The 22,763-nt window shown below is 54.9% G+C and overlaps 1 protein-coding gene across 2 annotated transcripts in view; it reads right to left on the bottom strand.

The window, feature by feature from the left end:
- LMF1 (lipase maturation factor 1) overlaps positions 1-22,763 on the bottom strand; it is an 88,660-nt gene that overhangs the window by 61,047 nt on the left and 4,850 nt on the right. For both annotated transcript variants that reach the window (XM_072835165.1, XM_072835162.1), the window contains exons 2-3: positions 12,995-13,304; positions 6,354-6,364 (exon numbers count right to left, since the gene is read on the bottom strand). In XM_072835165.1, the coding sequence (XP_072691266.1) occupies positions 6,354-6,364; positions 12,995-13,304 (321 nt within the window). The remainder of the gene's footprint in view (positions 1-6,353; positions 6,365-12,994; positions 13,305-22,763) is intronic.

Consider the following 22,763-nt stretch of genomic DNA (forward strand, 5'->3'; position numbering starts at 1 on the left):
TGTGGGACATCGACCCATGAGCTGTGTTCAAGACAAAGCAGACCTGGCCCCGGAGCTACCTCCAGCCCCGACGCTCGTCTGAGGGTACACGTGGGGAGCGAGCCTTAGATCAGTCCTTTACCTGCAGCTCCCTGCCCTCAGCTGGCCTGCTGGGCCTTGACCCCTCGACAAAGGACCTGCTAAACCACGATGGCACCAAAACCAAACCAAACCCATCCCACGCAGCAGCAGGAAGAGAGACGAGAACCTATGGAAAGAAAACTCCTGTGTGTAAACCAAGCACACGCTCATGTAGCCTGCTGCGCTCCTCTGAACGGCCAAGTTTCCGAAGCTCCCGATGGGGGATCAGCGCGGGGGAGGTGGAGGCCCGGGACCCACCTGGGAGACCACCTGAGGCCACCACCTGCACACAATGAGGTCCCTCGTGCTAAAGTCACAGTTGAAGTTACATGATCCTTTTCAGGACCAGAAATCCTCCAGAAGCCTCAGGAGCCTCGAACGACAGAAGAGGCCTCAGCAAAACACCCATCTTCCTCGCATGTGTCTGTCTGGGGACAAGGACCCCGCGAGGGCTCAGCTCCTGGTCGCAGGCCCCATGCCCACTGTGGCCACCAGCCAGCCCCACCTGGAGCTCTGGGCCACCCTAGGCCCGGGGGTCCTGTCTCAGCAGAGACATCTGGGGTTCATGTGCAGGACTCAGCTCCAAGAAAGGTCTGGAACATGGGGACCTTCCTGGGTCCTCCTTCACCCAACACGAGGCCCGTCAGGGCTCCAGCAATGCCGGGACGCCGTGGGCTAAGAGCAGCCCCTTCTGGGCAAAAAAGACCAGAAGCACCAGCTGGTCTGGGCCTACTGGTTCCTACGCTGCTTTCAGGGGAGAGTGAAGTCTGAGTGCCCGTGCCCCCGCCCCCGCCCCGAGCTCATGAGGACCAAAGAGCGCACAGTCTGCAGGGAGCAGGAACTGTACTTGGCGGAGACTTGAATTAGTCACGTTTAAGCCCATCTTTGAAGTAGAAGTCACCGAACCAATGGCCTTCCAAGCACGGCCAGGGTGGAGGCTTCAGCGGAGATGCAGGCAGCAAAGCAACTGCAAACATGCAGTGTGTCCGCGTCCTGGAGCAAACGGCCCCACTCCCAGAGCCGCCACCCTCCCCGCTGGCTGCAAACGGGCGCCCTGGGGCCAGAGCCGTTGGACAGTGGCAGGGCCACCCACACTGTAGGGGGGCCCCGTATGACAGTGGAAAACATTCCAGAAACTTAGATACCCTGAGACACATGTGGTCATTCTGAAGGGAAGGCGCCTCGCAAGCCCCTCCCCAAAATGCAGGGAATTTACTTGACCCACAAGTCCTTCCAGGGTCCGAGGCGCCACCTGCTTGAGTCCCCAGAAGAAAACAGACGTACCCACTGGAGTCCTAGCCGGGGAACTCACAGAAGCTCCACAGTAGTGGAAGCAGGCTGTGACATGCGGGCCCAACGTGGCTGCGAATGCCTGCCAGGGCGCAGGTGTGGCTAAGGAGCCGCGGGGTGTCACCTGACCCTAATTCACCCACTCCTGCCAAGGCTGCCGCGTGCAGCGCAGAGGGAATGGCACCGCCAGCTGGGGTTCGCCCTCTCGGGGAGCCGCCCCGCGGCCACGCTCGGAGGGAGTCCACGGAGCGGCCTCATCCTCATCCAAGTCCCTGGGCAAAAGAGAGACGCAATAAACATAAGGAAAACGCACACAGAGGAGCGTGCGCGATCGGGCCCGGACGGCTCGCTTGGGGCCAGAACTGGGCTCCCGTGGGCGGCCCCGGGAGAGGCCGAGGGGAAAGCGCCCCAAGGTCTCAGCCCTTCCTGGTGGCCCTGGCAGCTGGCTCACATCCTGTGACATCAGCGAGGGAGCATCTGGAGCTGCGTGGTGGCCAAAGGCAGGGAGGGCCTGTACTCGCAGTGGCCCCTGGACCCGGGCTGGCCGCGCTGCATGGGAAGGGCCTGGCAGTGGCCGCACTTCCATGGAGTCCCTGGCTCCCGGCTGAGGCTCGTGAGCGCCAGGTGCCACCCATGGGCTCACAGATGGTAGGCAGGTACGTGTGACCTTGGAGCAAAGCCGGGGTCTCCTGATGGCAAGTCACCCGCCGTGGATGCCACCCTGGCCTCACGGCCGCCCCCAAGGCTTACGTGCTGACTGCGGGGACCCCGGGGGCCGGGGCTCTGGTTCCAGCCTCGTGCACCACTTCCCTGCCGGGCTCTCCCACATGCCGGAGCTTCTGCAGGTTCCTTGGTCGTAACAGTTGGAAAAACCCGATACTGTTACAATTTCCAATCCACCTAATAGATTTTCACAAGAAAGGGAGCAACAAGGCCGGTTTCTCGGAGGAGGAGCCTGAGGTACCTGGGACCCAGTGGGGGGGGGTGCGCTCCCACACAGTCGGCCGGGCCTCTCCTTGTCCCGCTGGCGGCCGGCCGCCCACGCTGCACGCTGGCGAGGGGACGACACAAGTTCGGAGGGAATTCCATTGCTTGCTTCTTGCTCCAAACAACAGTGCGATCCTGAGCAGAAAGGCCACGCGAGGACACCACTGACTGAGGGGCCCCCCGGGGCCAGTGCTAGGGACTGGTGGGGGGCACAGGCCCACAACACGGGGGTAGCTCCGCATTCGTCGGCACGCTCCCTCCTGCCGTGTCAGCTCCCTCCTCAGATCCTTCGCCGCCGTCCCTTTCCCTGCCGCTGGCTCGGGCCCTCTGGCCCCCGAGGGGAGAGCCTCCCGCACGTCCCTTCTCTGCGCGCCGACCCAGCAGCCCTCCCTCCGCTCTGACGCCGAGGGCCGAGCCCACCGGTGTCCTTCCCACTGGCGCCTGCACCTGTGGGGAACTTTCTCTTCCCGCCGGTTTTCACCCGGTGGACGTGTGTGCGGGAGGGCGTGGGGCGGCCTCTGAACTCCTCCATCTGCAGCACGTGCCGTTCATTCAACTTGTAAAGTTCGCGGCTTTTATTCCTTCACACGTTCTCCTGCCGCCCGTCCGTCTCTTCCAGCCTCAGGCGCTCTGCGCTCCATCCCCCAGCCCGTGGCACACGGGGACCGCCGCAGCCCAGCATGGCCCACCTGTGCCCGCGGGCCCAGCCCTTAGGGCCATCACTACCGCTCCAACACAGGGGGCACCCCTGCTGACCGTGGCTCCGCTTAAAAACCCACCGTCGGCGGGCACACCTGTGCTTATCCAGAAGTGTTTACATCAAACATGTAGGGAAACAGCAGCCCCTAAAGGGAACGTGACGACACAGAACTGAGCGTTTTGGGGGAGGCTGGCACTGGGGCTGCGCGGCCAGAGCAGGCTGCCCTCGGTGCCTGCGGTGCCTTCTGACTGCAGCCGCCCTCCCCGCACACCCTGCCTGCTCGCAGGCCTCCGGGGCCGCACAGGGCCCAGCTTCACCTGCAGCCGGGGGAGAGGGGTTCCTAGCCCTCCCGTCGAGCCCCCGCCCCACTCAGCGACACCCCAAGCTGTGTGGAAGCACGACTGGGACCGCGTCCAGGACACGGCCTCAGCCACAACCTGTTCCCAGGGCCTCGGGACCCGCAAAGTTGACATCCCTTCCTGAGCAGCTCTGGGCCCAGGGGACGGGGTCTGTGGGCATCCCGCCCCCACAGGGGCCACCGGGGAGACCTCCACGGCCTCCTGCCCTGCCCCAGGCCTCGCTTGGCCCAGGGAGGCCGGCGGACAGGAGCCCTGAGCTACAGAGCTGCTGACCCGGGCGGTGGGGGGCTTTCCTTGCCCCCGTGCCCACCCTGGACAGTCACGGCCCCTCCCGAGCCATACCCTGCTCGCCAGCCGTCCTCACGTTACCCTGCACTTGCTCCGTTGGCCAGGAGACACGGCTCTCGGGGAGTGGAGGCCTCACACGACGACGTGCCACGCTGGCTGGTGGCTGGGGCGTAGCTGGGGCGCTGCCGGGTGTCCCACGTGCCCTCAACAGTGGGCGGTCCCTTCTCTGTCCTGCTGCTGTGCCCTCCTGCGTCCCCTCTGCCACGTGTCCCGGGTCTGAGCATCCTCCCAATGCAGGCCTCCAGATGCGAGGACACGCATCTGTTGCTGGTGTAAACACAGCTGCTGGCCCTGACTGTGGCTGCCGCAGGGACGTCTCCATCCCCCTTCCAGCCCTGGGCCGTGCGTCCACGCAAGGACGGCTGATCCAGCGTTCTCTCCTGGGGTCCCACCCGTCTGTCCCCAAATCGGTGTTCGGTCCCTTAGGCTGCCATCCCCACTCACCTGGTATTTCAGTTCACGGCTTCCCGTGACCCCTCAGCTTGGCTCCGAGCCCCACTCTGCCCTGCAGATGCATGTTTTCAGGACGGCACTTTGCCATGCTTGGCGGCACCTCTGCGGCCTTCTAGTGGCTGCTCAAGGATTGCGGGGCACACCCTCCCTTAGCTCTCCTTCACGCTGTGCAGCTTTGCGGGGAGTAAGGGGGACCACGCGGCAGTGAAGCGTCAGACTCCCGGTTTTAGCTCGGGCCATGACCTCAGGGCCATGACCTTGAGTCCCCGTCCGGCTCTGCTCAGCGCGGAGTCTGCTAAGTTTCTCTCTCCCTCTGCTCCTCCCCGCCTTGTGCACACATGTACTTTCTCTCTCTCAATCTCTCAAATGAAAAAATAAAAAATAAAGCAGAGGAGCATCTAGGTGGCACAGTCGGTTGAGCATCCAACTCTTGATTTAGGCTCAGGTTTTTGTGTCAGGGTCCTGGGGTCGAGCCCCATGTCAGGCTCTGTGCTCAGATGGAGTCGGCCTCAGGATTCTCTCTCCCTCTCTTGCACACATGTGCTCGCTCACTCACTCTCATACAAATAAAAAATATATTTTAAAAAGTTGTGCAGCATCACATAATGCATGGAACCCAGGACCACGTGGGTCCACCCACCGAGCTCTGGCACATGCATCCGTGAATCTCAGATGGCAAGTGACTTATTTTGCTTTAAATAGTCCGCTGTGCTGTAGAGGAGTGAGAGGAGGAGGGCAGGCTTCCACGGTGGCCTGCAGACGCCTGCTCTCTAGGGCCTTCCCTCCGTCCCTCCCGTCTCCCACAGCAGCCTAGAGCCCTGCAGTGGACACCAGGCTCTCTCACGGCCCTGGGTCTGAAGCCTCTGTCCCAACACGGGTCCCAGTCCCCAGCTCCCATCTCGGCACATAGCCGCGCTCCCGCTGGCCCAAGCACCTAGAACGTCCGGCTGCTCCCTACCACTGGGCCCCCAGCAGCACGTGGAGGACCTGAGGGGCGCAGCGTCTTCCCGGCCATGCTACATGGGGTTCCCCGGCCTCCTTGGGTCTGATGTCCGTGTCTTGTGCCAAATCTGGAAACTTCAGCCACCTGTGCCCTCCACCCCCGGCTCCACACACATGCCACCAACCCCTGAGCTCTCCACAGGGCACCGGAGGTCTGTGTGGCCTCGAAGACCCCCTCCACCGGCTGCTGTCACTCCCACCCTGCCAGCCAGCCTGTCCAAGAGTCATTTCAAATATTGTATTCTCCACTTGGTTCTTTTCTCATCAAGTCATTTTGTCCCGAGAACTCTTGTTGTCATTCATCGGGGGCCTTGGTGCCTCACGACAGCTGCGCTAACCCTGAGGCTGGCCTCTGTCAACCATCATTTTCCTCTGGGACGGGCCTGCCATCCGGGTCCATCCTCCTCCTGTGGTTGGGGACTGTACCTGGGCATCAAGGATGTTGAAGTGGGCACGTGGGTCGCTCGCGAGGAGCGAGCAGACGTCTCTGTGGTAACAGCACATACGGCGGCTAGCCCCTGTCATCTGCTCAGCCTCGCGAGCAGCCTGGTGCCTCCTGCCCACTCGTCCCTGGACAGACGCTACTCCCCATGCTCTCTCCGGGCGCACCGTTCCCCAAGAGCATGGGCTGGGGGAACTTCAAGTCCTCCCCTGACCAAACCAAGCAGAAACCTATCTCTGGGGCATCCCGCCAGTGTTAGCTCTAGGGGGACCCCTCCCCTGCCCTGGGGCGTCCTCGGGCACGGGTCCCCTGTGATCTCGGCACGGCCTAGAGTGGGGAAGGGCTGGCCTGCAAGGAACGGGGTTGGTCCGCAACAACACTGCGGTCACTGCCGTGGGACTATCCGTCCCAGCGTGTGGAGACGGCCGACACAGCACCTGCACATCACCAGTCCTGTCTGCACCGGCCCGTCGCTCCGGGCAAGGAAGCAGGCGTGGGCCAGGGTCCCAGGGTAAACAACAGACATCGGGCAACACGGCGACACCTGCCAAGCTGACGGCCACTCAGGCAGGGAGATAAGCAGAGAAACCGCACAAATACATACCCACGTATAACGCTAAACTCCTCGGAGTAGGTTCTGATTTTCACTTACCAAATGAATACCTAAAAAACAAAAGGAGAAAAATGAATTAAGGTTTTGCCGTGCAGGGGCGCCTTAAGCGTCTGCCTTAAGCTCAGGTCATCATCCCGGGGTCCTGGGATCGGGCCCCACATTGGGCTCCTGGCTCAGCGGGGAGCCTGCTGCTCCACCTGCCTCTGCCCCTCCCCCTGCTTGCTCACACACACTCGCCCTTTCTCTCAAAACCTTAAAAAAAATTTTTTTCCCTTACTTTGTCAAAAAAACAAGATTAAAGCATCATGCTACCAACTATGTAAAGCCCCCCTCAGTGAACCCAGGACGTTACATGTGGCGGGAGAAGGTGGGGGTGGGGAGACCTGCGGTCAGGAACTCTGCGTGGGGCCCACCCACCGCCCAGGGCCCAGGAGCCTTTGCCGCCAGGCTGCGTCCCACACAGGGCTCTAAGGCCATGCCCACAACAGGCCAATCAAGAAATCTTTTAGGAAAAAACAAATGTAACCATGGATATCTGGCAGTAAATAAATTCTGTAAACACCATGAAAATGTCATGCTCTAGAATATGAGTTTCAAGGGTGTCCAGTACGCCGGGCACAGATTCCCACAATGGGGACCCTAAATGAAAGGCATCTGGTGTCCATGCCAGGGGCTGCGGAAGGGCTGTCCTCACGGGGGGAGCACGACGTGAGCACGGGGTCCTCAGCAGCACGCAGGTGCTGGTGCGCAAGGCCACTGCTCCCACAGAACAGAAAGGGCCGCACCTGCTCCCTGAACCTCATGGAAGCGAAGCAGGAGTCGTGGCTGCGCGTCAGCTCCATCTTCAGTGACTCAGTGGCCACAACGTCTGGGCTCTGGGCCCCGTGGAGGCAGAGCGGTGGGTGGCGGGGCTGTGGGACCTTGTAGAGACAGAACGAGGTCGTCCCCGTCACCGTCAGGAGGGAGCAGCCATGCGGTGTGCCCCGCGGCACGGACCCGGCCCTGTGCCCCCCGTGCCCCCCGCGCCCCCGCAGCCCGCTGGCATCTGCTCTTGGCGCTCTTTGAAGTGCAGGCTCTGTCCTCTCTCTCAGAGGGACGCAGCGAAGGCGGCTTCCTCCGCAGGAAGGGACCCCCTGAGCCTCCCCGACCTCGGTCCAAGTTTCTGCAGATAATCCTTTCTTCTTTTGGGGGCCAGGAAGGTGGGGAAGAGAAAACGCGGCCATGCAGCCGCGCTTGCTAGCAACAAAGGAGCCCTCTAGGAGCGCTGCCAAAGTAAAGCACAGATAAAAGGATCAGAAAGCCAACATTTTGGAAAACTGATGCTAAGTGGGGCAGCTGGAGCGACACTCTCCCTCGTCTGGGCCAGGCAGCTGCTCGGGCAGCGAGGCTCTGCTCTATGATCACCTGAACCTCCCACGGCCCGGCTCCGGAACTCTGGCGCTCCCTTCCAACGTCGCCACTCCCCAGGGCACTGAAGCCCCTGAGCAAAGTGCCCGCTGACGTGGTCATGACTGACAGGTGAATGCCCGGAGGCCCGGGTCCCCTACACAAGAGCCCCGCCTGGCACACGGGCTGCGCGTCCTCATGCACGCAGACGGGACAGGGACACTGGAGGGCCTGGCAGCCGGGACCTCAGCTTGGGGGAGTAGCAGCTGCACAGACGCATCACGGCAACGACACGACCCTGACGTGCCGTGACGAGAAGGGCGTGTGACCTCTGTGGCCTTGTCCCCGAACCCACAGCCCAGTCCGGTGGTGAGAAAAGCATGAGCCGAGTCTCAGCAGAGGGACGTCCCGCTGCAGCCCTGCGCAGTCCTCAATGCCAGAGGGTCAGAGACGCTCTCCCCACCCAGAGAGACTGAAGGGGACATGACGCCCCAATGACCTGTGGCTCCCGGAGGGGATCCTGAGACAGCAGAGGTCAGCACTAGCTCAGCAACTCTGACAAGGAAGAGACTGCCTAGCACAAAGCTGGGTGCGGGCACATGGGAATCCTCTGTACTGTCGCTGCAGTGATTCTGTAAACCTAGAACTATTCCAAAAATGGTGTTTTTTATTTATTTTAATATTTATTTATTTATTTAAAATGGTGTTTTTTAAATTAAAAGGAAAAGGTGAACCAGCTAGGCAGCAGCAAAACCTGTGCCTGTCAGGAGAATGGCCTCCAGCGCCCGGGTCCTCCCCAGCAAGCAGATCCATGTGGTGCCTGTGCAGGCCGGGCCGCTGCAGGGACTTGCCGGCCTGCACAGCACAGCTTCCTGCCACCGGGTGAAACCTCTGCGGCTCTGGGTGACATTCGAGGCAGACAAAGTCGGGGCACCTGGGGGGCTCAGCGGTCGAGCATCTGCCGTCAGCTCAGAGCGTGATCCTCAGGTCCTGGGATTGAGTCCTGCATCGGGATCCCCACAGGGGGCCTGCTTCTCCCTCTGCCCCTCCATGATGCTCAGGCTCACACACTCTCTCTCTCAAATAAACAAAATCTTTAAAAAAAAAAAAAAAAGGGCAGACAAACTCAAGTTCTCACCAGAACTGCAGGAGCAGTATGCACTGAGGACGAGGACACGTCAGCGCGGGAGGGGGGCTGCCGTGCGCCCCGGCCACCCAGCCTGAGGCCCCTTCTTGTCGACCCAGTCGGGCGCCACGTCCTCATCTCCACCCGGCAGATGATGCTGTGCCCCTTCCCACAAGCCTTCCCTTGTTACGGGAGGGGAACCAGCGTGGTCATCTCTCTGCCCCTAACAGCACAGGCTCCTGCCCCAAGCACCAGGAAATGAAAACCTGTTCCAGCCACACTCCATAGCTGTGATGGAAAGGAGGCAACTGCGAAGTGGGGCCCCCGAAGCCACCCAGCACCCCTGCACCTGTGTCCCTAGAGACCCCGAGTCCCTGCCCTAACTGCGGGCTTGCAGTGGGATCCAGGGAGAAGGCCTGCAGGGACCTGGAGCACCTGCTGCTGGGCTTCCTTCGTATTTCCTGTCCACTCACTTTTGTGCGTGAGAAACGCCCTCCTGGCATCGGCCGCATCCTCCGTCTGCTTAGCCAATGCAGAGAAAAGACTGAGCCACAAAGGAAATGACCCTGCCCGCACCTCACCCTCCTGCCCACCAGCAAAGCCCCCAAGGAAGTCCCAGGGATTCACGCCCCTGCCCCTAGCTACTTCCTAGCACGCGGACCTGCTCTCCTGGGGCGTGGGGTTCCCAGGGCCTAAGAAACCAACACTGTGCCTGCCCTGGTCTTCGACACGAGGTGGTGGGGAGGGCAGCTGGTGCGGTCCATGGAAAAATCACGATTCATTACCTTGCACTTGCCCGACATATGAAAATAGTGTGTCTTAATTGTCCGTAACTGGAACGTTATAGACCTCAAGTGAAGCTGGCACGTGCCCCTGACAAAACACACCGCGTGGGAAGCAGGGCTGAACGCTGTGGTGAACATGGGGCCACACCGGGTGCTGACAGCAAAGGAAGGTTCTGGAAAGACTCTATGGGTAAAATCAGGAGGATGTGGCATCTGATGAAACATGGACAAGTGGGGAGTCGGTCCCAGGTCTCCCCGCTTCTCACCTGATGACTGGGACTCTACATAGGGTGCGGCCAGAGCCACGGGCCCAGGTGTTGGTGGGGCCGAGGGGGTGGCCTCAGAGTGGCTGAGCGTCCAGCCCACGGCCCTCCCACCCCCACCACAGGCCCCAGCGCTCGGGCCTTGCAGCTCTAGGCCAGGACCCGCCGGGGTGCTGCTGATTGGCTAACCCCCAGCCCGCCCCGCAGGGTCCCCAGGCTCCCTCCTGCTGTGCCGCCTGCAGCCACGACAAAGACTCCATGAAATCAGTGCTCCACTGGCCGAATCCGAGGGCACAGGATCACCCTGTGGAGCCCCCGCTGCCTGGAAGGAGGCCACTTTCCCGAGGGTAAGATGGAGTGGATTCGTGAGCCCCCACCTGCCGTGCAGTGTCAGGACCGAGGCAGGACGCCCAGCGCAGGGAAGGGAGAGAGACAGCCACAGCCACCGTGCCCCTGCGGCAAAGTGGCCAGACGCAGGGCCGACACCCAGGGGCCCCAAAGCAGGGCAGCGCTGCCCTTGGAGAAGCTCCCCCTGGCCCCCCACGGGCTTCCTGGCCCTGCCACGGAACAGCAGGTGGGCAACACCTGCCAGATATCCTGTCGACAGTGTCTGTTATCTGAGCATCTCGCCCCAAATAAATATTGTTTTCTCTCAATGTTAAATAAATGGGACATGCAAGGAATAGTCTGTGTCACTGTCATTTTGGGGTGCCAGGAAAAAAACAGTCTACATGAGGGGTCCTCACTTGGTAAGTTTTTCATGTGCCTCTGACCCGAAACTCTCGTCCATCAGGGAAACTGAGTCAAGGACGGGGCTGGAAACACTGTGGAGGCAGAGGGTGCAGGGCCACCTCACCTGGGTGCAGGTGCCCGGGAGCCCCCCACGGCCTCCCATCTGTGCCAAGCAAGCAGTGTGCAGCTCTGGCTCACCAGCATGGCAGAGACCACGGGTCTCCACTGACAGAGCTCTCACCTAAAACATCTCCTGCCGCATCTCTGAGAAGATTTTATTTTATTTTATTTACAGTTTTATTTTATTTTGCTTCAGTGAACTTAAGTTACTTTTGAATCACGTTTTTCTTTTTTACATATCCAAGAAAGGGGAGCAGAGTATCTTTTTCAGGGAAAACAGTATAGGACTATTTTTGGTCACGTGGACCCAAACTGGTTTTCAAAAATTTAAACCTGGGGTTAATCTTTCCCGACCGTACTCTTCACAATACTAGGAAATACTTTTTACGGTAAACTTAAAGTGAGAACGATTTCTCCGGTGCTATGCACAGTAGGCCTGACCCAAGCCTCCCGTCTCTGGAGTCGGTGCGCTCGCTGCTGTGGGCCTGCAACCACTAGGAAGGGAAAAAGGTGCCGAGAACTCTCTCTCCTCCGGCGTAGATTAAAATCACACGTCTCGGGACGCCTGGGTGGCTCAGCAGTTGAGCGTCTGCCTTCAGCCCAGGTGTGATCCTGGGGTCCTAGGATCGAGTCCCACATCAGGCTCCCCACAGGGAGCCTGCTTCTCCCTCTGCCTGCGTCTCTGCCTCTCTCTGTGCGTCTCATGAATAAATAAATACAATTAAAAAATAAAATCACACATCTCAAAAACCGGTAGCTTCTTAAGAGGTCACAGAAAAGCCAGCCAGAGTCCCTGCGTGTGGGTAAACACCAGCTCCTGACCCAGGGAATGGAGGCAGAGAGGACTGCACCTCTGGCGTGAGCTCCGGGAACTCCACAGGGAAGGAACAGGTGGCAGTGAAGGACGCATCACGCTCACCGCTGCTCTGTAGCTGCTTGATGAGCAGGAGGCATGTGGGACAGTCACCCGGACCCCACCCAATGTGCTGTGGCCCCGTACCCACCTCCACGGTCAACAGTAACACCGTGACAGGAGGGCCCGGGAGTGGGCGCCGCAGAGGGGTTTTCAGGGCGACCCACATGCCCACCTGTCCTCCCCAGGGCGGCGCTAACTGGCACTTCACACAGCCAGGAAGAGGGCCAGGCAAGGGTCCAGCCCGATTCCTCTCCAAGTGGTGCACGCCTGGTGCAACTGCAGTCGGGGTAGCTGACGCGGCCCGCCGGACAGCCCCCAGCCCACGGCCACACTGAGGGACCATCCCACGTGCCCAGGCGGGGACTGTCTGGGCTGCAGCCCATGCTCTGGGAGGACCACCGAGCCTCTCCACCCTGGGCCTGCGATGGACAGACTGGTGGGACCCCGGACCTACATTTTTCGCCCAGAGGACCGACGGCCGCTTGGTCAGAACACTCCAAGTCACCCCGAAAATGCTTACCCTCCTCCACATCTGCACAGATGCAGACGCACACGTCTACTCCCTATGCATCTGCACAGACACCAACCCCTCCCCAGAGCTTCTCTCAAAACTGCCTTTTCTTCAAAGTCCCCAGTGCTTCCTCTGGTGGGTGATTCTTCTCTCCCTCTGGAGCCCACAATTGGAAAGCAGACAGGCATCCCTGTGACCTGCTCAAACACAGCACAGCATCCCGTGGCCACTTGACTTTTCCTGGGCCTCCCAGGACGGTGTGCCGCCCTGCACACCCCTTCTCACTTCCCGCAGGACTTCTCCAGCCTCCACACCAGTGGGGCCTCCACTGCCACCTCCGACTGCTTGGCATGGGAGCTCACTGCCCCCAACCCCAGCAGGGCCAGCCTGGCCTGTGACTCCTGGCATGAGCTGGTACTGGTTCCTCCTGAACAAGGAAGGAGCCACAGGGGGGAGAACAGAAAAAACAAGCCTCCCAAATCAAGCCCCCCCTTCCGACCAGAGCCCTCCCAGAAGCCCACGCGCAACCCTGCATCCACCTCAGAGCTTCCCCAGCCCCAGGATGCTGACTACCGGGTCTCTGGGGGTAGTCATGCCATGCCCTACAGAGTCGTGATTATTCTCAATAAAGAAAGTCCCTTGGATTTTGGTCGACTGGCAACCAGCAGACTGTACTACCACCGAGTTAAGATGGCAATACTCTTCTGAACTAATGTAAGAAGAAAGCTTGCTCGTGTCCCCCGCTGCCCTGAGGCTATGGCTTGTTCTGCGGCCTGTGACATGCCCAGGACGCTGAGGTACTGCATGCCTGCTCTACAGGACCCCGGCTCTTCCTACTTACCAGATCTGTCCCACGTTGACCAGGGACATGTAGAGAACCCACAGAGTGGCCATGAGCACCATATTGGCACAGCCGGTGACCAGGACAAAAGATGAGACGCCCAACCCGAGAAGCGCCAGGGCGTCCAGGTTGGAGTCCATGTGTGACCAGTCCAGCAGCCAGAGGACAGTCGGCGCATAGCTCACGGCGTCCCAGCCCACGCGGCCCCGGAAATACTGCTGTACGCTCTTCAGGTACGCTCGGCAGGGCAGCAGGCCCCAGTCTCCAATCAGCTGCTTGTTCTGATGGAAAGCCACCAGGAAGGCCACAACTGGAAGAAAAAGACCAAAGGACCATGAGCAGGAGCCCAGCCATCCGTGGACACTCGCAGGAAGGGGCCTCATTGGGCGAGTAGACAAGGTGGAGTCGGAGCAACAGTTTGGAGTCAAGGCGGGACACAAGAGGTCTAATTCTCAAAATCTTGGCAGAAATACTGGAAGACCCAATCTGGAGAAGCGAGGCTTTATGTGTACATATATACAGACCTACATGGGTTGTGTCTACCGACACATGTCATGGATGTGCACACCAGATGGACGCTGACGGAACACATGTATCTAGTTACCAGTGAACGGCCAGTTAATGACCCCAGACCACACTTAGCATTTGTCGTCATCACACACGTCTCCACTGCCTGTAGGCCTGGTCAGTGGTGCCCCTTCCAGACGGGCTACAGGGCCCAGAGCTCATGCCACAGCTCACGGGGAAGTCACGATCACCTGCACTCAGATCACTGGTTTCCTTCAAGTCCCACTCCTACAAGAGTACATTTGCATTCTCTAGACTTGAGTGCACGGATGTGTTTGCAAAGGGATGTGACGGGAGGAGAGAGAGCATAGCATTTCTAGCTGTGAACGTGAAGAGCAGGGAAACTCAACGCCCACCAAGGGGGAAAGAGCCAGGTAACAGGCCGTCTCAGGGCGGTTACACACACACACACACACACACATGGCCAGGTGCTGCTGATGACGCCTGCAGGGTGAGTAAAACCTGCAGGGTGAGTAAAACCGCATCCCGAGGCAGGGATGGGATGGAGGTAGAGAATGGAGCATGGCGGTGGTTGGGTTCCAGTTCCACACACACTGGTTTAGGCTATAGAAATGTGTGCGACCCCTCATCTAAGGCAAAGCCAGCAACAATGAACTAAAGCCTATGAAGGAAAGAAAAAAAAAAAGGAAAAAAATGAATAAAGCCTTTGAAGGAAAGCATACGAGAAAACAGCACAGACGCAGGAGAGAGACACTGGAACACACTCCTAGAAGGACCATGTACCACACAGAACCAGTGTAACTATCACATGGAGGGAGGCTCAGGTTAATTTAGAATGTTCAGGAGGGGGCAGCCCTGGTGGCGCAGCGGTTTAACGCCGCCTGCAGCCCAGGGCGTGATCCTGGAGACCCTGGATCGAGTCCCACGTCAGGCTCTCTGCATGGAGCCTGGTTCTCCCTCTGCCTGTGTCTCTGCCTCTCTCTCTCTCTCTGTGTCTCTATGAATAAATAAATAAAATTTTAAATAAATAAATAAAAAATAAATAAATAAAATGTTCAGGAGGATGCCTGGGTGGCTCAGTAGTTTAGCACCTGCCTTCAGCCCAGGGCGTGATCCTGGGGTCCTGGGATCGAGTCCCACGTCGGGCTCCCTGCATGGAGCCTGCTTCTCCCTCTGCCTGTGTCTCTGCCTCTCTGTGTGTGTGTCTCTTGTGAATAAATAAGTAAAATCTTAAAAGAAAAAAAGTAAAATGTTCACTGCAAGTTCTATGGGACAGCAAATAAAAATTTAAGCAATTCTAAATAATAATACAGACACAAAAATGGAATCATATAGAAAATGCTAAACTAACCAAAGAGAAGGCAGGAAAAGAGGGAAAAAAAAAGAACGGAAGGAACAAATAGAAAACAACTAGCAGTACAGATTTTAAATCTGTTGCTTTAAATGAGAATTTTTTTTTTTTAAAGCATGGAGCCTGCTTCTCCCTCTGTGTCTCTGCCTCTCTCTCTCTCTCTCTCTGTGCCTCTCATGAATAAATAAATAAAATCTTTAATAAAAAAAAAAGAAAGCTGATGGTTATGTTAATATCAGATAAAAGAAACATAAAAACAAGGAATAATATGAGGGATGAGAAAGGACACTGCACAATTACAGCAAATCAACAAATGGACATAGTAATATTTAATGTGCATGAATCTACCAACAAAACTTACATATATTTAAACCTCACCTAAAATAATAAAAAATAAACCTCACATAATACATATATGTCTGTATCCTATGTATATATTATTGACTCGACCTGACACTTATAGATTGCCATATAGTATGAAAAAGTAAGACATAATAACGTGACATCCTTAGAACACTCTACCCAACAGCAAAATAATATACGATTTTCAACTATATGTGCAATATTCGCCAGGATGCTTCACGCTGTGAGCCATACAGTAAAGATCAACATACAAAAAAGAACTGGAATCTAAATAATGTGTGCCCCAAACCAATCAGCCACAGGATGTTACTGGAAACATACCTAAATCTTTCAAGACTACACCACACACTTCTAAATAAACCATAGATTTATTTTTTATTTTTTTTTATTTTTTAAAGATTTTATTTATTTATTCATAGAGACACAGAGAGAGAGAGAGAGAGAGAGGCAAGAGAGAGAGGCAGAGACACAGGCAGAGGAAGAAGCAGGCATCATACAGAGAGCCTGACGTGGGTCTTGATCCAGGGTCTCCAGGATCATGCCCTGGGCTGCAGGCAGCGCTAAACCACTGCGCCACCGGGGCTGCCCTATTTTTTATTTTTTAAAAGATTTTATCACCTATTCATGAAAGACACGGAGAGAGAGAGAGAGAGAGGCAGAGACACAGGCAGAGGGAGAAGCAGGCTCCATGCACCGGGAGCCCGATGTGGGATTCAATCCCGGGTCTCCAGGATCGCGCCCTGGGCCAAAGGCAGGCGCCAAACCGCTGCGCCACCCAGGGATCCCATAAGCAGAAGCAAAATTATAAGATTTTTTATAACTGGATAAAAATTGAAAACACAACATATCAAAAATTGCAGGACGCTGTTGAAGTGGCACTTAAATGGAAATTTACAGTAAAGTGCTCGTGTTAGAAAAATAGAAAGGACTTAAGTCTAAACTTCTACTTTAAAAAATCAGAAAAAAATAGCAGTGATACACAAAACAAGCAGGAGGAAAGAAACCTTTAAAAACTTAAGAGTAGGGATCCCTGGGTGGCGCAGCGGTTTGGCGCCTGCCTTTGGCCCAGGGCGCGATTCTGGAGACCCGGGATCGAATCCCACATCGGGCTCCCGGTGCATGGAGCCTGCTTCTCCCTCTGCCTATGCCTATGTCCCTCTGCCTGCCTCTCTCTCTCTCTCTCTCTCTGTGACTATCATAAATAAATAAAAATTAAAAAAAAAATAAAAATAAAAAAATAAAAAAATAAAAACTTAAGAGTAAATAATAATAATAATAATAAAAATAAAAATAAAAAATAAAAACTTAAGAGTAGAGGTCAATGAAATTAAAAAGCAGAAAAATATAGAGAAAATCAAGAAAACCCAAAGTTGGTTCTTTTTTTTTTTTTTTTTTCTTTTTCCAAAGTTGGTTCTTAAAAAAGATGAACCTAATTGATAGACCTCTAGCCAGGCTAATCAAGAAAGAGAGAAGCAGTATCAGGAACAGAGAAGGGAACCCTGCTACTGGCTCCAGAGACATTAGAAAGATCATAAAGGAATACCACAAATCTCTCCAAGATCATAAACTCAGCAACTCCGTTGAAACAGACCAATTATTCGAAAGACACAAACTACCCAGACTCTCAAAAGAAGAAATACAGGTAATAAATCACAAATAACTGCATGCCAGAAACACAAGGCTAGTTCGACACTCACAAAGTCATGTGATTCACCGAAATAACAGATGAAGTAAGAGTATCAACGGACACATGAAAACAGTGACAAAATTCAGCAGCCGCTCATAAAAACTTTGAGCACACTGGGAACAGAAGGGAACTGCATCAGCCCACAAGGGCGGCTATAAAAAACCAACAGCCAGCACCAGACTCCAGGCCAGCACCTCAGTCCTTTCCCCTGAGATCTGATCAAAACGAGGACATCGCACCACCCTGCTGAACACTGTATGGGAACTCCCAGCTCATACAGTGAGGTCACCAAAAGAAGTAAAAAGCATATAGACTGGAAAGAAAGCAAAAAAGCTGTCTTCGTTAACAGATGATACAATGCTTTGCGTAGAAAATCTCAGAAAAATACCAAAAAAACCCCTCTTGGACCTAATAAATAAGTTTATCTGGGCAGCCCGGGTGGCTCAGCGGTTTAGCGCCACCTTCAGCCCAGGGTGTGATCCTGGGTTCCCGATATCGAGTCCCACGTCGGGCTCCCCGCATGGAGCCTGCTTCTCCCTCTGCCTGTGTCTCTGCCTCTCTCTCTCTCTGTCTCTCTCTGTATCTCTCATGAATAAGTAAATAAAATCTTAAAAAAAAAAAAAAGTTTATCAAGGTCACAAAATACGAGAGCAATACATAAAAGTCAATTGTATTCATATATATCAGGAATGAACTGTAATCTGAATTTTTAAATTACAATAAATAGCAATCCCCAAAAAGTACATAGAAAAAACTCTAAGAAAACACAAGCAGAATCTGTATGCGGAAAACACACGGAACATTAACAAAAGGAATAAAAAAAGATTAAATAAAGGGAGAGATGCATCATGTTTATGGACTGATGAGTTTATGGACTGAGAGTCAGCATTACATCTATGCCAATTCTCTCTGATCCGATCTATAGATTCAATGCAATCTTCATCAAAATATCCAGTAAGCTTCTCTGTAGATATTGACAAGCTGATTCTAAAATGGATGTGGAAAAGCAAAGGAACTAAAACGGTCAAAATAATTCTGAGAAAGAACAAAGTTGAAGAACTCATATTACCCAATTTCAAGAGTTACTACAAAGCTACAGCAATCAAGACAGCGTGGTACTGGCAAAGGAGGGTCACGGACGCCAGGGAACAGGACACAGAGCCCAGGGATGGACCCACACCAGTACAGCCAGCTGATCCGTCACGAAGATGCAGACACACCAGCCCAGACACAGATGTCACACCTTCCACAGAAACTTACTCAAAAAGGACTACAGAGCTCAACGCGGAATGTAAAATTAGGGAACTTCTAAAGGAAAATCTATGGCTCGGGTGTGGCAGTGAGTCTTCAGACACAGCACCGGAAGTGTGACCCAAGAAAGAAAAAAACTGATCAACTGTACTTCGTCACATGAGAAACTGCTGTTCTGTGAATGATACTTGTAAGAGAATGAGAAGACAAGCCACAGATGGGGAGAAAACATCTACAAACCACATAAAGGCCCGGACAAAGGACTCGTATCCAGACTATTTAAAGTACCACTAAAACTCAAGAGTAAGGAAACAGACAACCCAATGTTTTGTTTTTTTTTTAATTTTTATTTATTTATGATAGTCACATAGAGAGAGAGAGAGTGGCAGAGACACAGGCAGAGGGAGAAGCAGGCTCCATGCACCGGGAGCCCGACATGGGATTCGATCTCGGGTCTCCAGGATCGCGCCCTGGGCCAAAGGCAGGCGCCAAACTGCTGTGCCACCCAGGGATCCCCAACCCAATGTTTAAACGGGGCAAAATATCTGGATACTGAGTCATCGGTTTCACACAAATAAGATACACAGATGGTAAATACACGCAAGAAAGATGCTCACTATCATTTATTGAGGATACGCCAATTAAAGCCCCAGCGCGAGGGGCCCCTGGGTGGCTCAGCAGTTGAGCGCCTGCCTTCAGTCCAGGCATGATCCCAGTTCGGGGATCAAGTCCCACATCAGGCTCCTCGCAGGGAGCCTGCTTCTCCCTCTGCCTGTGTCTCTGCTTCTGTCTCAGTGTATCTCATGAATAAATAAATAAAATCTTAAAAAAAAAAAAAGATTTATCATCTATGACCCAGAAACCAGATGCTTAGGGATCTGCCTAAGCGTGAAGTGAACACTTACACGACACGAGGGCCTGCACGCACATGGTTTACTGCTGCTAACACCGGGACAGCAGAGTCCCTCACGTGGGAGCAAACAGAAATACAGGCGGCCAATGCGCACACTGGGATAACCATCAAGACAAAACGCGCAAGCCAGCCGCTGGTTTATGCCGCAGCATGGAGGGTCCTAAATGCCCTTCGCGAACTAACAGAATCCACACTCAAAGGCTCCATACTACAGGATTCCATTTACACTAGAAAAGGCAAAGCCACAGGGGCAGAATGTGGACAACCGCAGGGCGTGCGGTGGGGGGGCAGTAGTTGTGCACAGGAGTGTCGGGGGCACGGAACTATTGGTATGGTTCCAGGGTGACGGGTGAGCACGGGTTTGTCAAAACCCATAGAAGCACATGTCACAAAAAGTGAACCTTAATGTTTACAAACGATGAAAACAAGCCAATCTGGGGGTCAGGGGACACTGGGATGGAATGCAGAGTGTGACAAAGGAATGGAAGGTGATGGCCAATGTCTAACACGACCACACTGAGCTGATGGGGGGAGAGCCGCCCTAAGTAACTTTGGAAAATGCTTGGAGTGAAAACTGTGAGGACAGAGACCAAAGGAATGGTTTATAAACACTGGAGCCTGGCTGGTTTTTCTCACGAGGCAGGCGGACAATTCTGGAACTGCTCTGCAGGTGCAGTGGATGGAGCAATTAAACCATGGCCGATGGTGGGGCCAGATACTCACCAGGGGCCCAGGAAGTTCCAGACGCTCAAGGAAGGAAGGAGTGCACCTACCCTGGGTGCTGGATTCGGATGGGAGATGCCAGTGTGAACTCAGGGTACCCTCAGCAGACACTGGGGTGGAGATGCAGGGATGCGGATGCGGAGATGTGGAGATGCAGATGACCCCACGCACAACGACTGGCACTCCCAGCACACAGATCTGGGTCTCTAACACCACTCTCCAATCAAAGGAACTACAACTGGAGAAATGGCAAGCCTTAGGGCCGGGAGACACGAGGGGCCCGAGGCATTCGACGGCACTGGCGTGAGGCAGAGCCGAAACAGAAGGAATGGAAGCATGTGGCCGCGGCAGGAGGGGACCAAGCAGAAAGCACCAGTGCTGAGCAGGGCCGGGCAATCTGAAGCCACGGTAAGGAGCCACGTGGGACCGTAACCCAACGCGTAAGGAAAGGTGAGGACCAAGGAAGAAGCGGAGGGAGCGCACAAGCCCTCCCTACAGAGGAATCCCAGATGATGACCCGGGCACACGCTGGGCCCAGTGACCCGACGGGAGGAGACACCTGCAGACGCACCTCACCGGGTGACCCGGGTCGGCATCACCCGTGGAGCCGTGTGGACCCAGGCGCCCAATCTGGTGACCATCTCGTCAGGAGACACACCAGACACGCCCGGGGTGAGGGGCGTCGTACCAAATACGGGACCAGAAATGATCAAACTGTCAGGGTCCTGAGAAGCCAGGGGAGTCCTGCAGACCAGGGGGACGCAGGAGGCGAGGCGGCTGAGGGCAGTGTGGCCCGGGGGCCTGGGACCGGAAAGGGCCCTGGTGGGAATCCCAATGAAGTCCGGAGTTTGCCTAATAGTTGTTTGTTAAGTTTCTTGAAAGCCCACTATATGCAGCTCACAGCAGCGGAGAAAGAGAAGTGAGGCCTGCCCTTCACATGACCACGGGAGGCCAAGGGGCGGGCTCTGGTGGTGGAAGGGCCACCAGGTGGGAGTCACCTGAAGATGAAAGCCCACCACCCAACCACAGAGGGTCAGTGGGAGGGCAGCGGAGCTCACGCTGGCGCTCTTCTCCCTCACCTGCCTCCACCTTGGGCAGAAGTGGACCTCCAGAGGGTGCTCCCCCAGGTGGAGCTCAGCCCGTCTCTTCCCTGACTTAGGTGGCCGCGGTCCATTCCAGAACCCTGGGGCTCTCCCACATAGGGACCTAATTAGCAACGGCTGAACAGAGGCATGTGCTTCCTCCTGCAAACCGCAACTCACACTCCATCGCCGTGGAGGGAAAACGCTTGGTCTAAACCAAGCTAAACTAAACTAAATTAACTAAGCCAATTAGTTCTAGGGCTTCTCTCTCTCTCTCTTTTTTTTTTTAAAGATTGTATTCATTTATTCATGAGAGACACAGAGACAGAGAGAGGCAGAGACACAGGCAGAGAGAGAAGCAAGCTCCATGCAGGGAGCCTGACCTGGGACTCGATCCCGGGATCCCAGGATCACACCCTGGGCTGCCCAGGGCCTCTCGTTTTTTTAAGTAATGTTTATGCCCAACGTGCGGCTCAAGCTCACAACCCCAAGATCATGAGTCGGACGCACTACCGACTGAGCTATCAGGCCCGCCAGTCTCACCAATTGTTTTTCTCCTGAAGATTTTATTTATTTGAGAGACAGAGTGTGCACCGGGGGGGGGGGCACAGTGAGAGGGAGCAGCAGACTCCCCGCTGAGCAGTGCTCTCTATCCCAGGACCCCCTCCTCTCGAGACGGGGGCCCAAGGCACACACTCAACCTACTGAGCACCCAAGCAGCACTCACCAATTAGTTTTAAAAAGCAATTCTAAGGCAAGCATAGGAAACTTCCTACCTTACTTACCAGGAAACAATGAACATTAGCTTGGATTAAAATTTCAGAAAAGAAAGCCTATTTCAACTTCCACTTCTGTTATAGAAACAGCTGAGTAGAAAGAAGTGAAAAAGTCAAAATATCCCAGCATCTCAAAAGCTAGCTAAACCAATCAACTGAACCTACAAAGGCTTAGTCAGCCTCCACCCCCACCTAGGAAGGCAGGAGGCCAGGCAGAGGCCTGGAGGTGCTCAGCCATTCACTGTTGGGGGGGGGGGGGGCGGGAGGGGTAACCCAGAGACTCCTCTAGGAGAGGTGACCAATTACCGAAATATGCATTATCAAGGATGTCTGCAAATATTTTCTTTAGAAAACAAATAGGGATGCCTGGGTGGCTGGGTGGTTGAGTGACTGCCTTAGGCTCGGCTCAGGGCGTGACTCCGGGGTCCTGGGATGGAGTCCCACATTGGGCTCCCTACATGGACCCTGCCTCCCTCTCTGTGTCTCTCAGGAATAAATAAAATTAAAAAAAAAAAAAAAGAAAACATACAAACAAATATTTACGTTTCTCTCCCATCCAGATGAATTGCTATAAAATTAAAACCGAATCATCCCCAAATGCCAATGTCTGCGGGCTGCTTCTTAGTGTGGTGAAATTCTGGCCCTTGGCACAGCAGTGTCCAGGGCTTTTCCTTTAGAGGCACGTGCTGTAGAGAGCTCAGAAGTAGGCAGTGTTACTCATTTTTTCAACAACCTGGAAGCGTTTTTCAAAGAACCTTATAAAACCAAGCAGAGCATTTCATTAGAACCCTAGTGGCCTAGAGCACAGAACAAGAACTCATCTCCACGAACTCTCAGAACCAACTATATACAACGAAGCAGGATTTCTTTCAGTTCCATTTTTCCTCAAAATGTCCAAAGAACAGCTAAGAGTTGTGCAAGTACGATGCCCACGGTGTTGCTCCACCCTGCACCGGACGCCATCTGAGCTGCGAGAGCCTGGGGAGCCGTCACATACCCTGACGGGGAGGGCAACAAGCTGCTGCTTCTGGAAAGTGCAGGGTAGACTCACCTCTAGCGGCTGCTGGTCGGGGGCAAGGAGGCATAAAACTACCA

This window comes from Canis lupus, chromosome 8, assembly GCF_048164855.1.
Source record: "Canis lupus baileyi chromosome 8, mCanLup2.hap1, whole genome shotgun sequence".
Taxonomy (NCBI): Eukaryota; Metazoa; Chordata; class Mammalia; order Carnivora; family Canidae; genus Canis; species Canis lupus.